The sequence below is a fragment of the Astatotilapia calliptera genome, chromosome 20 (assembly GCF_964374335.1).
Source record: "Astatotilapia calliptera chromosome 20, fAstCal68.1, whole genome shotgun sequence".
Lineage (NCBI taxonomy): Eukaryota > Metazoa > Chordata > Actinopteri > Cichliformes > Cichlidae > Astatotilapia > Astatotilapia calliptera.
The window spans coordinates 17,308,872-17,329,950 of record NC_137441.1 but is presented as its reverse complement, the minus strand read 5'-3'; the positions used below and the strand labels follow the sequence as shown (position 1 = coordinate 17,329,950).

Sequence of the window (21,079 nt, the reverse complement as noted above, 5' to 3'; positions counted from 1 at the left end):
ATTTGGAGGCAGCACCTTAAGCTCTGATTTAATGAAGAAATGATTATTGAAAGACTTATCAATTATTAGCAATTCATGCGTAGATAGTGTAACAAGAGGTCTACCCTACATACATGTGCTGTGAGTGATACTAAACCTAAAAATAACTCTTGGTTGATTTCTAATAAAACTTTGCAGCTTTGCAACTTTTTCATGGTTAATTATACAGTTAACTATGAATCTTTAATTATCCATTTACACTTGTGTGAAACTTTTCCCAGCATTACCAGCAATACATTATCCTGAAATTGGACTTTGAGGATCCAAAAGAGGCCACAGGGAGTCTTTAAATACCGGACAGAGCAAAAATAAATATTATTGCGAAACTTGAGGCCACTCATTTCTCTTTATGCAGAGAATAGCCTATTATTTTATAGCTGTAACTTTATTGTTTGCTGAGTTTAAAGCTTTCTTGATTTCCTTTAAATGTGTATTATTATTTTTATATTGTTATTTTCTATAAAGAGCTTTGTTACTGCTGTCAAATAATGTTGCTAGCTTACAGTACAGTGCAGTAATGCCGTTGAGCTGTTTCTCGGTCGTCTTATGAGAATCAAATTATTAACATGTCGCCACGTGTTTGAGTGAACGCTCAAAGTGTCATGTATGTGACGAGCAGTGGAGAAATCCACTCTTTCCTGTGCTGGCTCACGGAGGAGGGCATGATGCGCCGCTAGGTGTCCGCTGAGTTCAAACTGCTGGTGACGCAACGCTCATCGCAAAGCAGAGCAAGAGGCGACAGCTACCGCACCTTCGACCAAGGTAAGCGAACAAAGAGTAACTCTAAAAACGTGGAATTAAACGACGACAAGTTGCTGTAGTAGCTGCTTTCTTTTTTTCGCTGCCTTGTGAAACAAGTAACGAATATGTTTTTTTGTTCCTTATTGTACTTGTGACAAACGACTGGGGCGCTTTGAGCAGATAAGTAGCTAACGTTAACTAGCTAACTTTCACTTAGCTGTTTGGTTTGGAGAACTTCAAGTCAAGTTGTAAAGCAGTGGATACGAAGGCCGGTGTTTTCTGGTCAAGGCTTTAAAAAAAATAAAGACGCATACATTCAAAGCTGAGGCGAAACATTTCCTCGAAAAAGGGCCGTTTTATTTTGAAGGAAGTATTGGGTATCGCTTATGTTTTCCCTCGCTGACTTTACGCTGGCAGGAACTTTAATAGCAAACTAGCTAGCTAACTAATGATAGCAAGTTAGTGTAGTAGAGTGAGATTAATGAAACTTTGTAAATTTAAAGTTCTAAACTTCAAGAGAATGAGGAAGGATCGTGAGTGTTGGCTTAAGTCATTCTCTATCCGTAATACTTTACTCTTTCGGCACTGCGTGCATCCGGAACTACGTGTTGTTGGCTCCTGTCGGGTTTAAATGCTATTTCTTGACCGTCGCGTTTTATTTATTTCCTCTTTTAATGCACTTGTTTATCTGAGATCATAAAACTTTGAGCAGATGCAACTTGCGGAAAAAGGCAGACGGTGTGGACTTCAGTGAAACGTCATAAACGTCTGACAAAACATGACATAGCCCCCCCCCCTGTTTTTCTCTAATTGTGTTACGTGGTGCATAATTTCATAGAATTTGTTTACTACACATAAAAAATAATTTACTCTCCCACGCACCAAATGTAACTAAAGTTACTAATGTTAGCTGTACAGGCTGCAGGGGATCATGACATTGTCAGTCTACCATTATAAACTTGGTGAGATAATACTTGTGGTTCTTAGGGATTAGTGGTGGTTTGGAGGTTGGAGATGTGCTGATTTCCCACAGTGGAAGCCTGTGTGCTTTCCTAACAAATTGTTAAACAGTCCAATGTATAAGTTCCTTCTTTATACATATTTGAATCCTTTGTCACAAACTATGTAACAGTATAGTGTACAATTCATCAAGTAATTCAATTGTAAAAGGTTTTGCTTCAATGATGTGCCACTCTGTAGCATGAGTGCTTCACCCACATGTGCGACTAAAAACTGACCTGCAACAGTATTTAGGGGCAGCGTGTGAATAAAAAGAATAACAACATTATGCCCACACAGCCCCCAGTTATAAACAAAAACACTGATAACATAGTGAATATGATGTTGTCACATGGAGCGTGCACACCACTAAGAGCAAAGAGGCTGAGCTGTTACTGAGACGCTGAGTGAGAAACATGTTTCCAGCATCCAAAACAGCAGCACTGGTCCTGTAATCATCAGGGATGGGGAAGAAGTAAGCAGTTTCTACTCCATTATAGATATCACTTATCAATTCTCATTGGCTCCACTTTGAGTCACCACCATCTCTAAGCAGCATATCAAAGTCATCATATTCATGCAAATGAATTGCATGTTTGTGCATGTTGGAGGTGTTGCCACTCTTTGTTGTGATCAGTGTTCCTGTCATTACTCAAATAAGTAATTAATGCACATATTACACAGAACACTTTCCTTGAAGGTAATGCAGTAGGTTACTTGATTACACCTAGGATTTGTTACATTACTTTCATGTTGAATGATCTGAAATACTGTCTCATAATGACCAATTAACAATATAGACCCGAGGCTACAACCAACACAAATCCCTGTCCTAATGAGGACACACCTGAGCTTTCTCAGAGCATTTAGGTATGAAAACAGAGCTGATGACACAAATCAAATATAAGACACTTTAAAGTGATCCACAGAGATTCTACTGTAGGAACATGAACAGGTAGAACGGAAGCTGCAGCCTGGCTGTTCATCAGTTTGTTACCTGTTGATGTTCAGCTGTGGCTCACTTTATCACGGTGCTGGTCTGGGGTCAGCATTTACTCAGCTTTAACATCACTGTGGGCTCTCGGCTTAGCGTTAGCATGCTTGCTGTGCAGGTGCTTTCAAAGAGCCAAAGTTGTGTTAACAGTATGAGGCATTTGTATCTGTCCTCCACTTTACCATTGCGCTCTCATCCTTTTGTGCAATAAAGCTAATGTCCATATCCAAACTGAAATCAGCTGATCGTAGTGAGAGTGCAAGAATCAACAGGCAGGCAAACTAACGATTCGATATATTATTGTGTCATGAATGTTAGCCATCTGCCTCCAGATGACACATTGTTGTTGAGAAACACCATGAATCTGTAAATGTAGGCGTAATCTTTTTGTTAACAATATTAGAATTAGATTGCGGATACAAATTGGCTTTGTCCAAAAGGTGGATGAGCTCTCCCTCAGATAAAGAGTTCAGTCATTTGGGAGGGATTCAGAGTAGACCCACTACTCCTCCACATTGAAAGGACACGGCTAAAGCTGTGTCCTCCTCGGTAAAGTGTTTAGACCAAGCATGTCCTACTTGGAGGAGGCCGCAGCGTAGACCTGGGACACACTGGGAAGCTTATATCGATTGGCTGGCCTGGGAACTCTTCAATGTTTCTCCGGATAAGTTGGAGGAGGTGGCAGAGGGAGATTTGGGCTTCCCTGCTGCCCTGCAACCCGACATCAGATAAGCGGATGATTTATTATTTTGTTATTTTAGATTTAAACTTTTAATTCAGTGGCTGTCATGAACATTCAAACAGTGTGCACAGCACTAAGCACCACACTACACAGTTCATTCGTTTTTCGGATGTCATATTTTAGTAATGCGTGAACGCGTTCTGTGTTTTCATGTCATGTTAAACGTCGATTTGTTTTCATCATTTTTCTTCTGCGTTGTCGGTCTGCAGTAAGTGTGCAGTGTTGGCAAGGCGTGATGTGAGGTGCTGTGCATTTAAGCAGCATGATTCATTATTGAAGAATGTGATTCATGGTGTCAGGTGCCTTTGTTAGTTTGACACTTTCCATTACCTGCGTATCAAATTCAACCTAATACCTGCGTGTTTCTTGGTTTTTAGACTAGTCAGTTAGTCAAAAAAATTTTTCCTCGTGTAGTAGACTAAGAGATCTGAGGAAACGTTGAACATCCCTAATTAATAAATTAATAAATAAATAAGCAGTATATGCAATAATTTTACATCTTTAGAGTCTTCTTCCTTGCAGAAGAGCAAAGTGTGAACTGGAGTCAGGTTCCTTGTCCGTGTGCACAAACTTGGCTAAATAACGACAATCCTGATTCTAATAATACGTGCAGAAAGAAACAATAAAAAGGCGATAGTCTAAGGAAATACTGGAGGCAAGCTGATTGTGCTGACATTTGTTTGCTGAGGAAAGTTGTGACAGTGGCGAGATTTGTGACATTTAATGTGTTTGGAGTGTGTAGTTGGTGTGCAGTCTAGTTGTTTCTTTTGTTTCCCAAAAACTCACAAGGCATTGTCAGCATTTTAATGCATTTTAATATAAATGGTTGTATATAACTGCTGCATGACATTTGAATATGACAGTTTTATATTTGGATTTCAGGTCATAACAGTGATTCATGAAACATGTTAGCTGCATTTTTTTTTTTTTTTTAGGTCCAGTGTGTCACAAACTGACCTATGAATCATTCAATCATAAACAAAAGGGATGAACCAGTGTTTCATCTACACATACCAAACAACTTGAATGCAATTTTAAATTGTATGGCTCTTTTTTTTTTTTTTTCTCTTTTCTCACTAGCAGCCTATGTCACAAATGTATGATTTATTTTCTTCTTTAGCTGTACGTCAGCCATAACAGTTTGGCAGGAATGAAATAGTATTTTTGATTGACTTTTGATTCTGAAAAACTCACAATCTCAGCGAGGTTTGCAGATTTTCCTTAAAAATTTGAGGAAACTTGATAAGACACACAAAAAAAACCCCAGTATGACAAAACTGTCTACAGATGAACATTATCTAAAAGACCTACCAAAGCCCTAACATAGCACCTGCGAGATGCACAGGCATGAATGAAAGCGTAGGCTGTCAAGTAGCCATTCTCAAGTAAAGGAAACATGGAGAAAAGGCTGAGCTGTGCCAAATTACACAAAAACTAGACTAAAAATCAGTGGCAACAAGTCTGATTGTACAATGAATCTAAAGAAATAGTTGTTCAGAGTGTCTAAAGCGAACTGTAAACACGGTGGAGTGTCTGTCATGGTTTGAGGCTCCATTTCAGCGGTGTTCGGGATTTTGGGATTTTTTGGAATACTTTACCCAGGAGGCGACCTCCTCGACTGCCTCCTGTCTCCTTAGAGTAGCAGCTCTATTCTGAGCCACAATACGAAGTTAGTCATTAATATACTACAACAACATGGGAATAGAGCAGCTGTGATAGAATACAGCATTAACGAATCAATGGTACAGAAGTGGAGGAAGCAAGAAGAATGAATTGAATAAAGTTTGATTTATCTGACTGCTTTGTTTCGCTTAATGTGCCTTATAACCCCGTGCACCTTATAGTCCGAAAAATACTAGGGCTGCCATGATTAGTCGACTAGTCACGATTATGTCGATTATCAAAATCGCAGACGACTGATTTAATAGTCGACGCGTCGTTTGAAGCTTTGTAAGGTCACAAAAGACGCAGGAATAAGTAGTGGGATTTAAGAGTGTAATAACGGACTGAAACAGAAGATGGCAGCACTGCGTGTACAAGGATGCCAGCTGCCGTTAAACCCAGAAGAAGAAGAAGAAGCTGTGTCCCAGAATTTATAGCGCAGCCCAGCTCAGTTTCCAACAATGGCGGCAGCTAGTTAGTTTTAATATTACTCTTATTATTCTTTCTGGGTCACAAAATAAACGTTTAACATATTTTCAGTCGAGAATGTAGCTGTGTAAACCTCAAATATCTGCTCAGTTTATCAAGAACACATATTTTCAAAAGCGCTCAGACGTTTTCGGAGACATCTGTTACCCACTAGCTCGATAGCTCGCCGGGGGCTAGGCTCACTAGAGCCGGTGAGAACACCGGACTCCCGGCAAATAGTTTTCAAACCCACCGCCATCTTTCGCTACTCAGGTTAAACATATATAAGTCACTTAGATAACTTAAACCTGGCTGTAGCTCAGGTGGCAGAGCAGGTCAGCCACTAATCAGAAGGTCGGTGGTTCAATCCCAGGCTGCATCCTGGCTGCATGCCAAATATCCTTGGGCAAGATACTAACCCCATGTTTGCCTACTGGTGGTGGTCAGAGGGCCCGGTGGCGCCTGTGTCCGGCAGCCTCGCCTCTGTCAGTGCGCCCCAGGGCAGCTGTGGCTACAATGTAGCTTGCTATCGCCAGTGTGTGAATGTGTGTGTGAATGGGTGAATGACTGAATAGTGTAAAGCGCTTTGGGGTCCTATGGACTAGAAAAGCGCTATACAAATGCAGGCCGTCTACCATTTAAAAATGTTATTGTTTGGCTTTTTCCAGTGTTTTATTTGTTCCTGAGTAAATCGGTTTGTCTGAGATTAAAGTTTTTACACAGCTGAATCAAACAGACAACTGATTATCAGAAGTGTGAGATGCTCGAGAATATACTCCGGTGTCCTGTTATATTTTAGATAGCAAGGAGTTTATTAAACTTCACGGAAACAATCTGCAAATTTCATTAAAATGTAATAAACTATCATCTTGTCTTTATTTTTAGTTAGCACATACCTTAAACACTTAAAGCTGTAAGCTAATGATAGTTATATAAGAGCAGATGCTGCTGGTGCAATAAGCTGTACGTTTTACGTCCAATGGATGCATGATCTGATTAGTCGACTAATCGCAAAAATAATCGGTGACTAGTCGATAGGGCTGCTCGATTATGGCAAAAATGATAATCACGATTATTTTCACTGAAATTGAGATCTTGATTATTTGACGATATTTATTTAACCCTTTAAGACCTACTATAGAACCAAGTCCGCCAGAGCTTATATTATTTTTTTACATGCTGTAGTGCCATTTGTGGGAGCATTTCAAGTTGCTATACATCAATACAACTGTTATAACCCATATTTTAATGATATGTATGCATTAAGTCCACAGTAACTACATTAATTGCAAAAAAGTGCAATAAACTACAAAAAAATTGAAAATCGTTTGTTTTGTTTTTTTACATTTCTAGTTAGAGAAATCTAAGAGGTTTATCCCTCAAAACTTTAAATACAAAAAAGTTGCAAAAAATAGTTTACAACAACAGGAAATTTATTTTGAGTGTCTTCATAGTTTTTTTTGGAGATATAGCAATTTTTATATACTGCAGGAAAAACAATCCTATGATGCAAATTTGCAAAGAAAACAGCATGTGCATCAAAATAAACTTTTCCAGCAGTGCAATTGAAGTTCTAAGCATCCCAGAAACTATTCAGAAAAGTATAGAGTCAAACATGACTTATAAAAACACCAGTATAGGCTTTTAAGGCCTACAAGTAAAACTACATTTTCCGCGAAAATGACGTCACTTCCGGTTTCGAGCAGGAAATGGCGGACATGCGATAGTTCGCGCTGACGTCTTTTTCAATGTGGGAAGTGTTACGAACAGCTGATAGGATCGGCAAAGTGTGTTTCTGGAATATTATGTTTTTGTTCCTGCAAGCGCTTTTTATAAAATTTTTGCAAAGCTATATGTGGAAGGAAACCGTGACCGAGGACAAGCTGATGGCATAAGATTTAAGTACAACTCCTCCGGTTTCATATGCAAAAAAAATTATTGCGCTAGCTTACGCGGTTCCGGTTCTACAAGGATTTAAAACTAGTTACGCAAAACGGAGCGTGCTGCTCTGACCGGCTTTAAAGGGTTAACAATAACAATGTATTGAATAATGACTTTAAAAAAATAATATAAAATAGTGTGCAAATACTTTGCAAATACAGTGCAAATGTTTGCAATATAAGAAATAAATGAAAAATTTAAACATCTATGTTTAGTTAACTTTGCAGTGTTGCTCTGTGGTCCAGCTACACTGCAGCAAAGTTTACACACTGTGTCTACTTGATCCACGTCTAACTCCGCGAACCCATAATGTTTCCACACCACTGAAGTGTTGTTTTTTTTTTTTTTTTTTTTTTTTTTTTATATACCTCTCTTTTCAACCAACAGCAGTCACTCTCTCCTCTCCAAATAACTTCTGCTTAGCTTTCCGAGCTTTGCTTGGGTTCTCTTAATTGTTGTGACGCGTGTTCGAAATGCAGAGAGGTGCGCTTGATTTGCTCAAGCAGCGCGAGAGTAAAGCACGAGGGAGGTGCAAATAATCGGCGCAGTCATTTTTAATGATCGTTGAAAGCCCAGATCGTAATCGTGATTAAAATTCGATTAATTCAGCAGCCCTACTAGTCGACTATCAAAATAATCGTTTGTGGCAGCCCTAAAAATACGTATTTGACTTTTTTATTTGGCACACTGCAGTTTAATGTAGCAAAGCACCTCTTTTTTTTTTTTTACTTAAGTGGATATTATACATGGTTATGCTCAGGATATCTCAGCCCATTTCTACTGGAAATGCATTTTGGTTAAACTTGGAATTTGCGTTTGCACTGTTAAATGTTTATATAGCTTTAATGCACATTAAAAAAAAAAAAAAAAACCCAGCTGCTTGTTTAAGTAAAATAAATGGATGAGCTTTTTTTTTTTTTTGCGTTAGTAAAGTTGTGGAGTTGTATTTTGTCTCGCAGAAATTATATCGTTATCGCAAATTTTCAAATATATATCATGATATATATTTTTGGCCATATCGCCCTGCCCTACCGTCCACGATCATCTAGTCCACTAGTCGCGCACATCACTAGCAGACATCATCCAAAGAAAGCTTTTGGAATATTCATCAGGAAGCCTGATAAACCTGAAGATGACTGAGAGAAATAGTTGGAAGCTTGCTTAAGAGAGTTCAGGCTGTTTTCAAAGGTAATATAGATACCTGGTTGTATCAGTATGACTGTTCAAGCTTGTTCAAATGGTCCAAACTGTTTCCTAGCAAAACATAAAGTGACATGTGGGAAAAGGCTTTTGCACAGTTGTGTTAAAGCACAATAATCAACAGTTGCTCAATTTCCTGACTTAAATGCAACTCTAACCCAGCCCTTCCACATAATATTTAAAATATCCTCCTCTGGTCTGGTGTCAGTTTTTTTACATGTTAGATTTCCTCATTGTTTCTTCATAGCAGCATTGTCACAGGCAGCAGAGCCTGCTACTTTCCTTCCTCTTTCTGTGGACCAACGGTCTTCTTATTTCATAGTTTAGTATTTTTAGATGTGGGAAATCTGAGATTACCATAACACGAAACATGTTTTAATAGAGCAGATGTCTTCTCTGCATCCTTCAGTGCACAACTCTTTGCTCTTTTTATTGTCTCAGGTAAAGCATGGCAATGACCAGCCAGACCTCGTACCCCTCCATGAGTAACCACACCAAAGAGAGGGTCACCATGGCCAAAGTGACCCTGGAGAACTTCTATAGTAACCTCATCGCTCAGCATGAGGAGAGAGAGATGAGGTAACGCTCACAAGCTTTAGTGCTTCTTACATGAACAAAGGCTAACGTTGCCATTTTAGCTTTAGTTATGAGCTACAAAAAAAAACAGTGGGCCGATTAATTTGTCCTCCAAATAAAACAACTAACCACTGAATTCGCAGCACAACTGAACCTGATGGCTAATGCATGGACAACCCACTTTGTTTGTTTTGGTTCATCAGGATGTGGCTCCTGTCAGTATTACACTGAGGAGGGGTCACTTCCTGTTGTGACATTCACAGTACAGTATAGTCATAACCTCGTCCTGACTGGTTTATTGCATTTTTAGTACAGAACGTTTTTGCTATATGAAAATGATAGGGTAGTAAAAGTGCACTAAAGCTTTGTTCTGTGTTTGTCATGTGTTTAATAAAGAAACATAATAACTTATGCCTGTAACCAGTAATAAGCTGTGCTGTGGTTTCAGGCAGCAGAAGCTGGAGAAAGTTATGGATCAGGAGGGCTTGGCTGATGAAGAGGTGAGTAAGGTGTTTACTGACCCGTGTGTTCTGGAGACTTATGTCACAGTGTGTGTAATCTCCGTGTTGGTGTAGGTCAGGTAGAGCAGGTCAGCTACTGATTGGAAGGTTGGTGGTTCGATCCCTGGCCCTACCAGGGATTGCCAAATATCCTTGGGCAAGATACTAACCATCTGAGTATGAATGTTAGCTACACAGCACTAAAGTATAGAAGAAAGTGCTTGTATGAATGAGTGTTATTGGCATGAGGCATGTTGTATAGAGCACTTTGAGTACTCCGGGAGAGTAGACAAACACTATATAAGAATCAGTGCACTCAAATGTTATACTCAAAGAGTGTAACGGGAACAACCAATCAGCTGTTGTATCTCCAGCTGTCTGTGTCTGCTCCAGAGTATAATAAAGTCTCACAGTGGACATGAAACGCTTCATGTACAAAGGCTAATTTACAGCATGGAGCCCTGCTCTCAAACAGCCTCTGTAGCTGCATTTAAAAAAGAAATCGGAACTTAAAGTTTTAAAAATGAGTCTGGTTGCTTTTGGTCAGTAGACTTCCATTTGTTTATGTTAACTAACTGGTAACAGAACCAATAACACAGGGGGATTTCAACTATAAACCAGTCTAAGGGATCACCTTTGTGCTACCTCGGGCTGCAACAATGAGCTTTATGTTTAAAAAATCATGGCTATACCGTCCACTTTCACTGGCAGTCCCTTAAACAGTAAACAGTTCTTCATTCTTTTAGCTAGAAGCACTGAAAATCCACCAGACAGTAATCTAAGCTGGGCTGTTGGAAGTCATTTTTCTTTCTTACATCTTAATTTGCTTAACAGTAAATTTTAATTATTGCTTTAAAATAAGACACCTCTGAAGTGTGAATTAAACAGTATAGTGTATTTAAAGTGCTGTGTCCTCTGCAGAAACGTATCCGGCGCTCTGAGCATGCAAGGAAGGAGACCGAATTTCTGCGTTTGAAACGTACTCGACTGGGTCTGGAGGACTTTGAATCCCTGAAGGTGATTGGCCGAGGAGCTTTCGGAGAGGTAAAAAGCATTTGATGCTGTTGTTTTGAAACATGGAAAAAAACGGAAACAATTCTAACTCTGCTCATCACTGTGTAGAAATGCACCAATTACAATTTTGACGTACACGTTGAAGTTTGCTAATGCAATAACTCTAAAATGAGGTGACGAAGTTTCAAATTGATAGTGTAGGTGTATCTGCTGAAAATTTCAGATGAGTTTAAATGTCGGTGACCTAAACCTCAGGATGAAGGTTAGACGTCAAGTCTTGTAAAAATCTTGTGAATGCAATAGCTAGGCAAAAAGCCCACATGGGATTTTGAAACTGATACTGTAGCTGGTCTATGCTAGGAGACTGAGGGGAGCTCATTCTGATTTAAACTGTTGCTTTAAAGGTTCAGTGAACATAGAACTTTACTCCAACGGAACATGAGATAAGAAATACTTTATTTTTGTCCACATTTGAGATATTTTTTGTTACAGCATTTAAAAAAACCAAATGTAACAAGTAACCACGTCTTGACTGTTACATGTTGCTGATTCCTCATGTTACTAGCTCCAGTGCTGGTCCCTCAGCATATCACTGCAGAGTGTAGTGCACTCGCTTCACCTGGTTGATTAGAAAAAAAATTCCATCATTTAAAGAATCTCTGCTTCATTAGTAGATCTGTCCTCTATGGAAGCCCATTTCCGCCACTAAAAAAAAAAAGTATCCATAACTCGAATTTTCACATTATTTTCTCGAAATTTTGACTTATTAACTCGAAATTTTCAGAAAAGTAACTCAAAATTTCGAGTTAGCTCTGCCAATCAGTAATCTACGTTAATGATGTCATTTCCTTGTTACCCGGAAGTTAAAGCCCTCAAGTACTGCTACAGCTAAGCTACCAGTATTACAGCCAGTCATGAATGCACATGAATGAATTGCTGAGTATTTTCAGCCAGGCTTCACAAATGATGAAATCCTTGTGTTATTAGCTGAATCACATGGCGTTAAAATCAGCAAACGTACTCTCGAAAACTCTGTTGCGGTCCGGTTTTGAGTGCGCATTACTCTGCGCCATATGCTTCTGGGTAACAAGAAAATGACTTCGTTCACGCAGATTGGCAGAGCTAACTCGAAATTTCGAGTTAATAAGTGAAATTTTTGAGAAAATAACTCAAAATTTGGAGTTAAGGATACATTTTTTTTAGTGGCAAAAACGGGTTTCCATAGTCCTCTCCATCCATCCTGCAGTCAATCAGTGAAAGAAGAAGAGAGGCTAACTTCTGGGCAGGAGAAGCTCCCACACCCATCATCAGCTTTTTGATGAGCACTCTTGATTTCTACTTGCAGGTACGCTTGGTGCAGAAGAAAGACACCGGTCATGTTTATGCTATGAAGATCCTCCGCAAAGCTGATATGCTTGAGAAAGAACAGGTGAGCTACAGGATACACACCCTGGAGTGCTGCCCTTTGACATCTGTGTGTAACCCCTTCTTCCTGTCCATGTACAGGTTGGTCACATCCGTGCTGAACGAGACATTCTGGTCGAGGCCGACAGTCTGTGGGTGGTCAAAATGTTCTACAGTTTCCAGGATAAGCTGAACCTTTACCTCATCATGGAGTTTCTACCTGGAGGTACGAACGGGGCGCTGCTCAGCATGAAAAACTGCTGTGACACAAGAATGCTGTTGTCATCTTCAATAGTACTGTAGCTGCACCCCTCTATAAGTCTGGCAGTCAGTTATGATTTCATCACTCACAGTCAAAAACAGTTTAGGGGAAAAAACCAGTCATCCTGTTGCTTCACATTAACAACACTCTCATGTCTCTGTGTTTTGTTTGTTTTTGTTTTTTCGATGCATTGCACAGACGTTGATGCTAATTAGTAAAATAAACCCGCTTAAATGTGCTGGAAACCGTATTCATCCGTCCTGTAGAATGACTGTTCTCTGCTGCTGTGGTGCAGGCGACATGATGACCCTGCTGATGAAGAAGGACACTCTGTCAGAAGAGGCTACGCAGTTCTACATAGCAGAGACGGTGCTGGCCATTGACTCCATCCACCAGTTGGGCTTCATCCACAGAGACATCAAACCAGACAACCTGCTGCTGGACTCCAGGGTGCGTCCGAGCTCTCGTTTTTACTACACTCACGTTTTCTGTGGAAACACCTTTTTTTTTTTTAAATGATTGGAACATGTGACCATAGCTAGACTGAGTTTCTGTTTGGTCTGTTTATCTATGAGGAACTTTGACCTTTGGTCACAGTGGGGCACACGTCTGGTTTTGTGACCCTGGTATGACGTCATACTTTGCTGCTATGTGTAATGTTGTGCTCTTGGTTTCAGGGTCACGTGAAGCTGTCTGACTTTGGGCTGTGCACAGGCTTAAAGAGGGCTCATCGGACTGAGTTCTACAAGAACCTGAACCACAGCCTGCCCAATGACCTCAGTAAGCAAAGTCAGCAAAGTTCATTTAATTCAAATATGGCTTGCATGCAGCCCCCGTCACTTGCTTGCATTTAACTTGTTTCCTTAAAAACAGTGCTCACAGCTCAGAAGTTTGACCACGGTCAGTGTGAGCAGACTTCCTCCTCTGCTCAGTTTTCCATAAATCAGATGACAGGAAATGTGCAGGTTTGCTAGGAATACTGCTATAAGTTGGATGTTTCTACACAGTGTCTGAGTGTTTGCAGTCACATTTGACATGGTGACTATAATATCTGGGCCTACAGTACTGTACAAAAGACTTTTATTAAAATGTGCACACAACAGAATTTGTACAGTTCTAGTAAGGATGAAAGTCAGGCTGCAGCGATTGATTATTTTAGTAATTGAGTAATCTATCGATTATTCCATCGATGAATCGTATAAGAAATAGCTTTGCAATAATAAATATTTAATATACAAAGAGAATAAACACGGGTCTTTTAAAATGAACTGCTCAGTGGTTTCCATTTTAGAAACTGTAACATTAACTCAACCCTTAGGCTGTTTTTATATAAAATATTACATTAAAATGTTAAAAGAAAACACTTCCTTAAGTGCCAAAATCTATAAATGCTCTAAAGTTCTCTCTGACAGTGTTTTATCTCGTGGATGAGGTATCTGGTGTGCACATGTTCAGTGTTTGTGTGTGGGTTTATGTGCAGCCAGTGACTGTAAGCCTTACACGGAGCGTGTGCTGGCTGCAGTGAAGGAAGGCCAGTTTGCTGTGCTGCTGAAACAGATGTTATGATGCAGATGTTCATTCATTCTGATAACAACCTAAAATTGCTTGGCTCAGTGTCTTAGTTTTACTGGCTTGTGAAAAGGTGTTTATTTATTTTTAAATATTAATGTTTAATTCATTTCAATTAACACTTTTAATCTGAAAAGTGTTACAAAGGCTTAATATGGTCCAGTACACCCAATGCCCCCCTTTAGACTCCCCCCGTTTGCTGCAGGCATCAAATAGGACAGCTGCTGTACAAACAGGCTAAGTTAGCAGTTCATCTGCAGGTTTAAATGCAATCTCTGGAGGCTTACTGCAGATTTCTGTGTGAAACAAACAGCAGCTGCTGAGTTTGCTTTTCTTCATGTTGGAGTTTGTTGATCAGCTGCTTTGATGAAGGACACTTACTTTTTCAAAGTAAAGGTTTTAATGGTGATCGCAGGAGCAGCGCTGCTGTTTTGGACGACAAACACTTTCTTTCACTCACTGTCTGTAAGGACTCCACCTCTTTGTGTTTGTGTGTGTGTGTGATCAAACTATGACAGCATCATATTCATCAGTGTTTTTGTTTAAAACTAGCGGCTGTGTGGGCTCGTTATACGTTTTATTCACGCGCTGCTTCTAAATACGTTTCTATTGCAGGTTTGTTTTTAGCTCCAAATGTGTTGAATTATTCCAAATACTTGATGAATCGCTGCAGCCTTACTTGAAAGTCGGACACTTTTATTCCTCAGCACAGGTGCGCGCGCTCTCTCTCGCGCGCTCTCTCTCGCTCTTTAATTATTTCTGTAAGGAGTCTTCAGGAGTACTTCTCCTGAACACTCTAAAGCTCTTATTTGGATGATGGCTGCCCATTTGTATCATCCTTTCAGCGTGATCCCACTCTGCCTCCATAATGCTGGGATCTGGGCAGGCCAGTCTGAGTGTATTCCATTGTGTGTTTGTCTATCCAAGAATGGTTTCACTGCTTTGGCAGTGTGGGTGAAATCATTGTCATGCTGGACAAATTAAGCCACTGGCAATCAGATACTTTCCAGATGGTGTACCAGATGGTACATTTCTGTGTATTGAAGCATTGGCTGAAGTGCAGCCTCAAAACATGAGCTGTTGTGACTGGTTTCAGTCTGGTTCTTGTATAGTTTGGCACACCTCAGCCTTTTCACAGTTGTGTTCACACAGTGATCATAGACATCATGCTGAAACAGCAGGCCTGACCGTGAGGAAGACTTGCACTCACCTTCAGTGGCACAAATGTTATGTTCAATGACTGATGAGAGCCTCGCTGTTTGTATGCACAGTGATGGAGTCGTAGCTTTTAATATGGAGTTGTCTTGCCTACACAGCATCCCAGAACATGAACTCTAAGAGGAAAGCAGAGACCTGGAAGAGGAACAGGAGGCAGCTGGTAGGTTTGAACACACATGTGATTAGAAAGTGTAGAAAATGTCTGCTATTTGGTATTGTGCTCGATTGGATTTGGTAACACCACAAAAACAATGTTAATGGAAATATTTTTGTCATTGGGATAGTTGTTAGAAATCGTACATGGCTCCACAGTCAGGGGCTCACGATAAACCCCAGAGCCAAATGTTACTAGTTGTGAATAAAAAGAGAAACCCACGGGAGTATTTGATTGTACAATTTGAAATGTAAAAAAGAAATGCTCAGTGCGTGGAGCGGGCGACCACATGCCATAAGGCTGAGAGCGGACGGCCGGGTTCGAGTCCACCCCGCATGTCTTCCCCTCACTCCTCTGCCCCCGCTGTAATGAAATGCTCATTATTTAAACTATTAATTCATTGAATCTACAGAAAAAGTGTAATAATGTGCTCTTCTTGAAACTTATGTCGACAGCAGCATTTGAAGGATGAAAGCACAGTGTTATGCTTTTCACGGTCAATAAAGTCCTGCATGTTACCGACATATAAAGCTCATATTCATTTATTATAATAATGTAAATGTATGGCACAAAGGAAGCATGACATTGTGTGGCTAGAATTACAATCTCACTTCCTTTTGTTTTGATTAGATCAGCCCTGAGTTAAATCTTGATCTTACCCAGTGCAGACAAAGCAATGTCTGTGGGAAGTGTAACATTTAAACAAAGGTGGTAGCTTTTCCCATCCTTTCATCCTATGTATTGACCCCCTTCCTTTATCCATCAGGCATTCTCCACAGTGGGAACACCGGACTACATTGCTCCAGAGGTCTTCATGCAAAATGGATACAACAAACTGTGTGACTGGTGGAGCCTGGGTGTGATCATGTATGAGATGCTGATAGGTAATTTTTCAGGAAATGAATCTTATTCACCTTTTGAGGTTATTATAAGATGGACTTTTATAATATCTGATTCCTGTTTTTTGGTCTGTGCAGGTTATCCTCCATTTTGCTCAGAGACGCCACAGGAGACGTACAGAAAAGTGATGAACTGGAGAGAAACACTCGTCTTTCCTCCAGAGGTGCCTATATCGGAGAAGGCCAAAGACCTCATTCTCAGGCAAGTGCACCTCTGCTTTCCTTCATCTCCCATCCTGTCATAGTAGTTCATGCTGTTGTCACTCTTGTTTTGTATGCGGACCATGGAGGTTTCAAAAATGTCAACTTTCTAATGGCTTCTAACACCTGAGGTGTTTGTATTGCATTGTACTAACTGATCGTGAGTTTACAGGTTCTGCTGTGAGGAGGAGCACAGGATTGGGGCTTCGGGCGTGGAGGAGATCAAGTCCAATCCTTTCTTTGAGGGCGTAGACTACGACCATATCAGGTGGGCATACTTGCCACGCACGTTAAAGATGGTTGTGCTGACATGTTGAATTCTCAAATGTCTTCATTTTAAATTGTAATAATCAACTTAACATAAACAGAAGAACCCAGAATCTCTGAGAGTTGTGAATGTGCCTACAGGTCAACAGGAAGGCATTTAAAAATGAGTTTCATTAGATGATCTTTGTCTGGCTGGAGTCCTGTGCACCCTCAGATGTCCTTGAGGATGAAGACCCTGGTCCACTGTTTTGTGACCAGGACAAAAAAACCCCACATTATTTATCCCGTATCTAAGGTTTGACTAACAGGCAAACCTTGGCGTACACCTTCCCTGACAGGCAGGCGCTCGAGTCCCCTTTCTTAAACATAGGAACCACTACCCCAGTCTGTCAGTCCGGAGGCACCTCCCCAGATCTCCACGTGACATTTCAGAGGCATGTCAGCCAAGGATTAGGGTCACCCTCCCCTCATCCCGAGACGCTGTTTCCTCTATAGAAAGCGTGTCAGTGGGATTACAGACATACTTTCGGCCTCTGCAACACGTTCCCAGTGATCCCTCACTATACACTTGGGTGCACCCTGTCAGTCTCTCTCTTTACGTGAAGGTTCAGAACATACAGCCACAGATCCGATGAAAGAATTCCAAAATCAATCATCGACCTGTGCCCTAGGGTGTTGTGGTGCCATGTGCACTTATGGACATCCTTATATTTGACTGCAGATTGAAATAGAGTCAAGGCCCTCTCTACAAGTCTGGTTCCAGAGCCCAAGCCATGCGTTGAGGTTAGCGCAACTGAGCCGACATCTCTCAAACTCACACGCTAGCTCAGGCTCCTTCCACGCAGGAAGGTTGACGTTCCACTTCCCGATAGCCAGTCTCTGTATCTAGGGATCGGACCTCGGGCCTCTGCCACCGACACACACACTTCATTTGATGCTACTGCGCCACCTGTAGGTGCTGGGCCTAAAAGAGGGTAGCCCAAGCTGGGCACAGCCACCAAACGCTCTCTCTCCAGTTTCTTCCCCAGGCCTGGCTCCATAGGGCGGGGCCCCCGTAACTCTATCCCGGACAGGGTACACTGGTGCCTTGGTCATCTTTTATCAGTAGGGGTCAATTGAATCGCTCTTCATCGTTTGCCTTGGGAGATCCTACCAGAGGTCAGCATGGCCCTTGGGATCACTGGGACACACAAAACCCTCCAACAAAGTAATGCGGCGATTTGTGGAGAGGACCGTTAGCCATTCAGGCAATTTGCTGATTCTGTTTTCAAATGCAAACTTTGACTTTCGTTTTGTAACTTTACTGATGTTTCCAGGGAGAGGCCTGCTGCCATTCCCATAAATATCAGAAGCATTGACGACACCTCAAACTTTGACGAATTCCCTGATTCAGATATCCTCACACCTACAGGTACATACAGTGTAGCTCCAAATATTTCATGCTTTGTTGTGAAATCTCAGATTATTAAAATGCCTTACTACTTGTTGTGTTACTCCAGCCACTCAGGTGTCCAATCAGGCTGAAGCTGATCTGAAGAACAAGGACTGGGTCTTCATAAACTACACCTACAAACGCTTCGAAGGCCTGACGGCTCGAGGTGCCATCCCGTCCTACATGAAGTCGGGGAAAAGATGAACACCACCACACGGGTGCTTGTCCAACTCCTCCATGAATCCTGAAGGAGCTGTCTCGAGTCCTGAAAGAACTGTCTGTGTGGTGTCACACAGCTCTTTGCAAATAAAAAGGGGACTACTTTTCCTCTGTTGCTTTCCACAGGAATGTTTCGTTTCACTAGTAGGAACTGCTGCAATCATTCTGCAGCTGTTCGCTCTAATGCTTCCGAGGGTACTTCTCTACTTCCTGCTCACAATGACACTGAACTGGGAATAATATGTCCACTTGTATTTTCCACCAGTGGCTGCAGATGGTTTTCTTCACTCCTGATAGCACCATTGATGTTCCCTGTGTGTAAAATGAGCACACTGTTGTTGGACTTACCAAGTGCTCTTGTCTTTCCAAACCAGCACATCCCCCTCCTTGAAATTATTTTTTTAAACATGTCAACTTGAAGATGGCATCAAATCGTCACGTGACATGAAATAGATGCTTTTCAGGGATTCCCTTCTTATGTTTCCTTTTTCTGGGCTTGTCTAAAGTGCTGCTGGCTTCTTAAGATCAAACCAAAGACTGAACTGAATGTTTGATCTCTCCATTTCTTCACTTCCACTAACTCTGTTGTGCTTGTTTAGGTTAAAGCGTGCATATTTGAGAATTATGAATTTTATGGAACAAACACACACAGATCATGTGACATTTGACCCCATCATGTCTGCCTTCTGCACCTTAAATGATGTGGATGTCGCTGTAGTATAATCAAGCCTCCAGCTCCTTATATTGCGTGCTTAAAATAATAGTTTGGGTTTGACAGGGCAGGGGAAGGAAACGCCCACTAATGGCTGTGCTCATTATTTAATGTGCAACTAATCATTTTGAATTGGTGACTTGTTTTCAGAGTTATAGAGACAAATGTTACAAATGTTCAGGAGAGCCAACCAGCAAGCATCTTTAGTTAAAGGGGAATATATTTTAATTAAAATGGATTATAAGATTAAATTGAAGAATGAATAATTGTTTGAGTGATTGACTAACAGTCTTATGATGGATGTGCGACTGACTAGTTGTTACCAGACACTAGTCGGTTAACAATTTCAGAAACTTTTGTATTATGCATAAAAGTGAGGGTTTTAAGACATGATTATTGGTCCATTAATATGTAGCTTTAAATGGTGTTAACACTTTGACCCCAGGATTGTGCTCCAGCTCTGTTAATGGTTCTTTGCCACCTCTGCGCTTATCACTGCTTTCAAAGCACTTTGGACTGGTTTGATTTTCCTTCAAACTGGTTTGCTGCAGCTTGAAATCTATTTGATGTGATAAAGAGGTGGTGAAATGGCTTGAACATGAGTTTGTCTCCACTAAAGAGCAGACAGGACCAGTGGGGAGTCGGTCCATCCACATTGAGGGCTAAATGATTCTTCAGTGAACACAATATCCAGAATGCTGTCATTTAAAGTGAATGTAAATGAACTTTTTTGGAATTGTGGGAAAGTGCTTTTTGCCACAGTAGTTTCAAAATGCTGTTTGTTTGAATGAGGTGTAGACTCCCCCCCCCCCCCCTCTTAACTTCAGCGAATCCAAACTCTTAGCAATGTTGTTAAATTGTATTTTGATCAGATTAATGCTGTGTTTTTAAATGATCAGATGTAATATTTCCAAGATGAAACTCTGCTCGTATAGTTGAAGCTGTATCCAAAGATATCACGGATGTTAGACTGGTTTGTGAAAACTAAATGTTTGGTTTGTTTCTCATGTTTCTGCTGGAATGGTCTTCTGCGAGTCTTAAATCAAAGATTTGACTTTTCTATGTAATATAGTATATACAGGTAGTGGGTAGATAAATCTCAGTACATTTTAGGATACAGTGCTCCTTTTATTTGAATGGCTGGGTTCCATTTTTTTAACAGTCTGTTATGATGCTCCAGCTCTGCATGCTTTAACCAAACCGTAGATGTGGTGGCTTAAAGAAACTGATGTAGAATGACTTGTTTTATTGGGTGTGTGTGCGCGCGCGCATGGTTGTTTTTTTTTTCTTTTTTTTTTAAACCAGCAATGTTTGCAGATGCTGTGCTCGTCATTATGCTCTGCATGTCGTCTGAGTCAGATAAGGGCTTTGGAGAAGGTGGATGTACAATATTTATATACCACTGTTTGCTGTTGTACGTTTTCTAATATTTGACAATTAATTATTCTGCACTTCCTGTATTGCTTCTGAACTCTGTAGCATTATATTTTTATTTATTTATCTACTTTTAACCAAGAAGTGAACCTCTTGGTAATTAAAAAAAGTATTTTGCAAGAGTATTATGGGCCCAGGTTTGCAGTATTAATACTGCATATTCTTCGAGAAGTCTTGCACAACTAGAATCGAAGCAAAGACCACAGACACTAAGCTCCATCATAGACTGGTCGTTTTTTTTTCAGCCATAGAGTACGTAGAGCCCTTCACTGGTTCCGTGTCTCGTCATATTTGCAGCCTTATTCCAAAATATGAGCAGGATACGGCTCATCTGACACCTGTCACTGGATCAGCTGCTACGTTTTATCCGAGGAGCGTGCTACTACAGAAATGCAAAAACTAACAGAAACAGAGGCTGCAACACAAATCATG

At 40.7% G+C, this 21,079-nt stretch overlaps 1 protein-coding gene across 2 annotated transcripts; it reads left to right on the top strand.

Annotated features, from left to right (window-relative positions):
- The first annotated feature begins 664 nt into the window (after positions 1–664).
- stk38a (serine/threonine kinase 38a) lies at positions 665–20,220 on the top strand. 2 transcript variants are annotated; one of them, XM_026153911.2, is made up of 14 exons: positions 665–801; positions 9,228–9,365; positions 9,811–9,862; positions 10,784–10,906; positions 12,222–12,305; positions 12,383–12,506; positions 12,838–12,992; positions 13,220–13,322; positions 15,428–15,489; positions 16,250–16,367; positions 16,461–16,584; positions 16,756–16,851; positions 18,167–18,261; positions 18,350–20,220. In XM_026153911.2, exons 2-14 carry the CDS (start codon positions 9,235–9,237, stop codon positions 18,484–18,486), a joined length of 1,404 nt encoding a protein of 467 aa, XP_026009696.1. In that variant the 5' UTR covers positions 665–801; positions 9,228–9,234; the 3' UTR covers positions 18,487–20,220. The 2 variants fall into 2 exon arrangements, with proteins under 2 accessions (XP_026009696.1, XP_026009695.1); XM_026153910.2 differs by having other exon boundaries at positions 13,220–13,331.
- Positions 20,221–21,079: the final 859 nt, after the last annotated feature.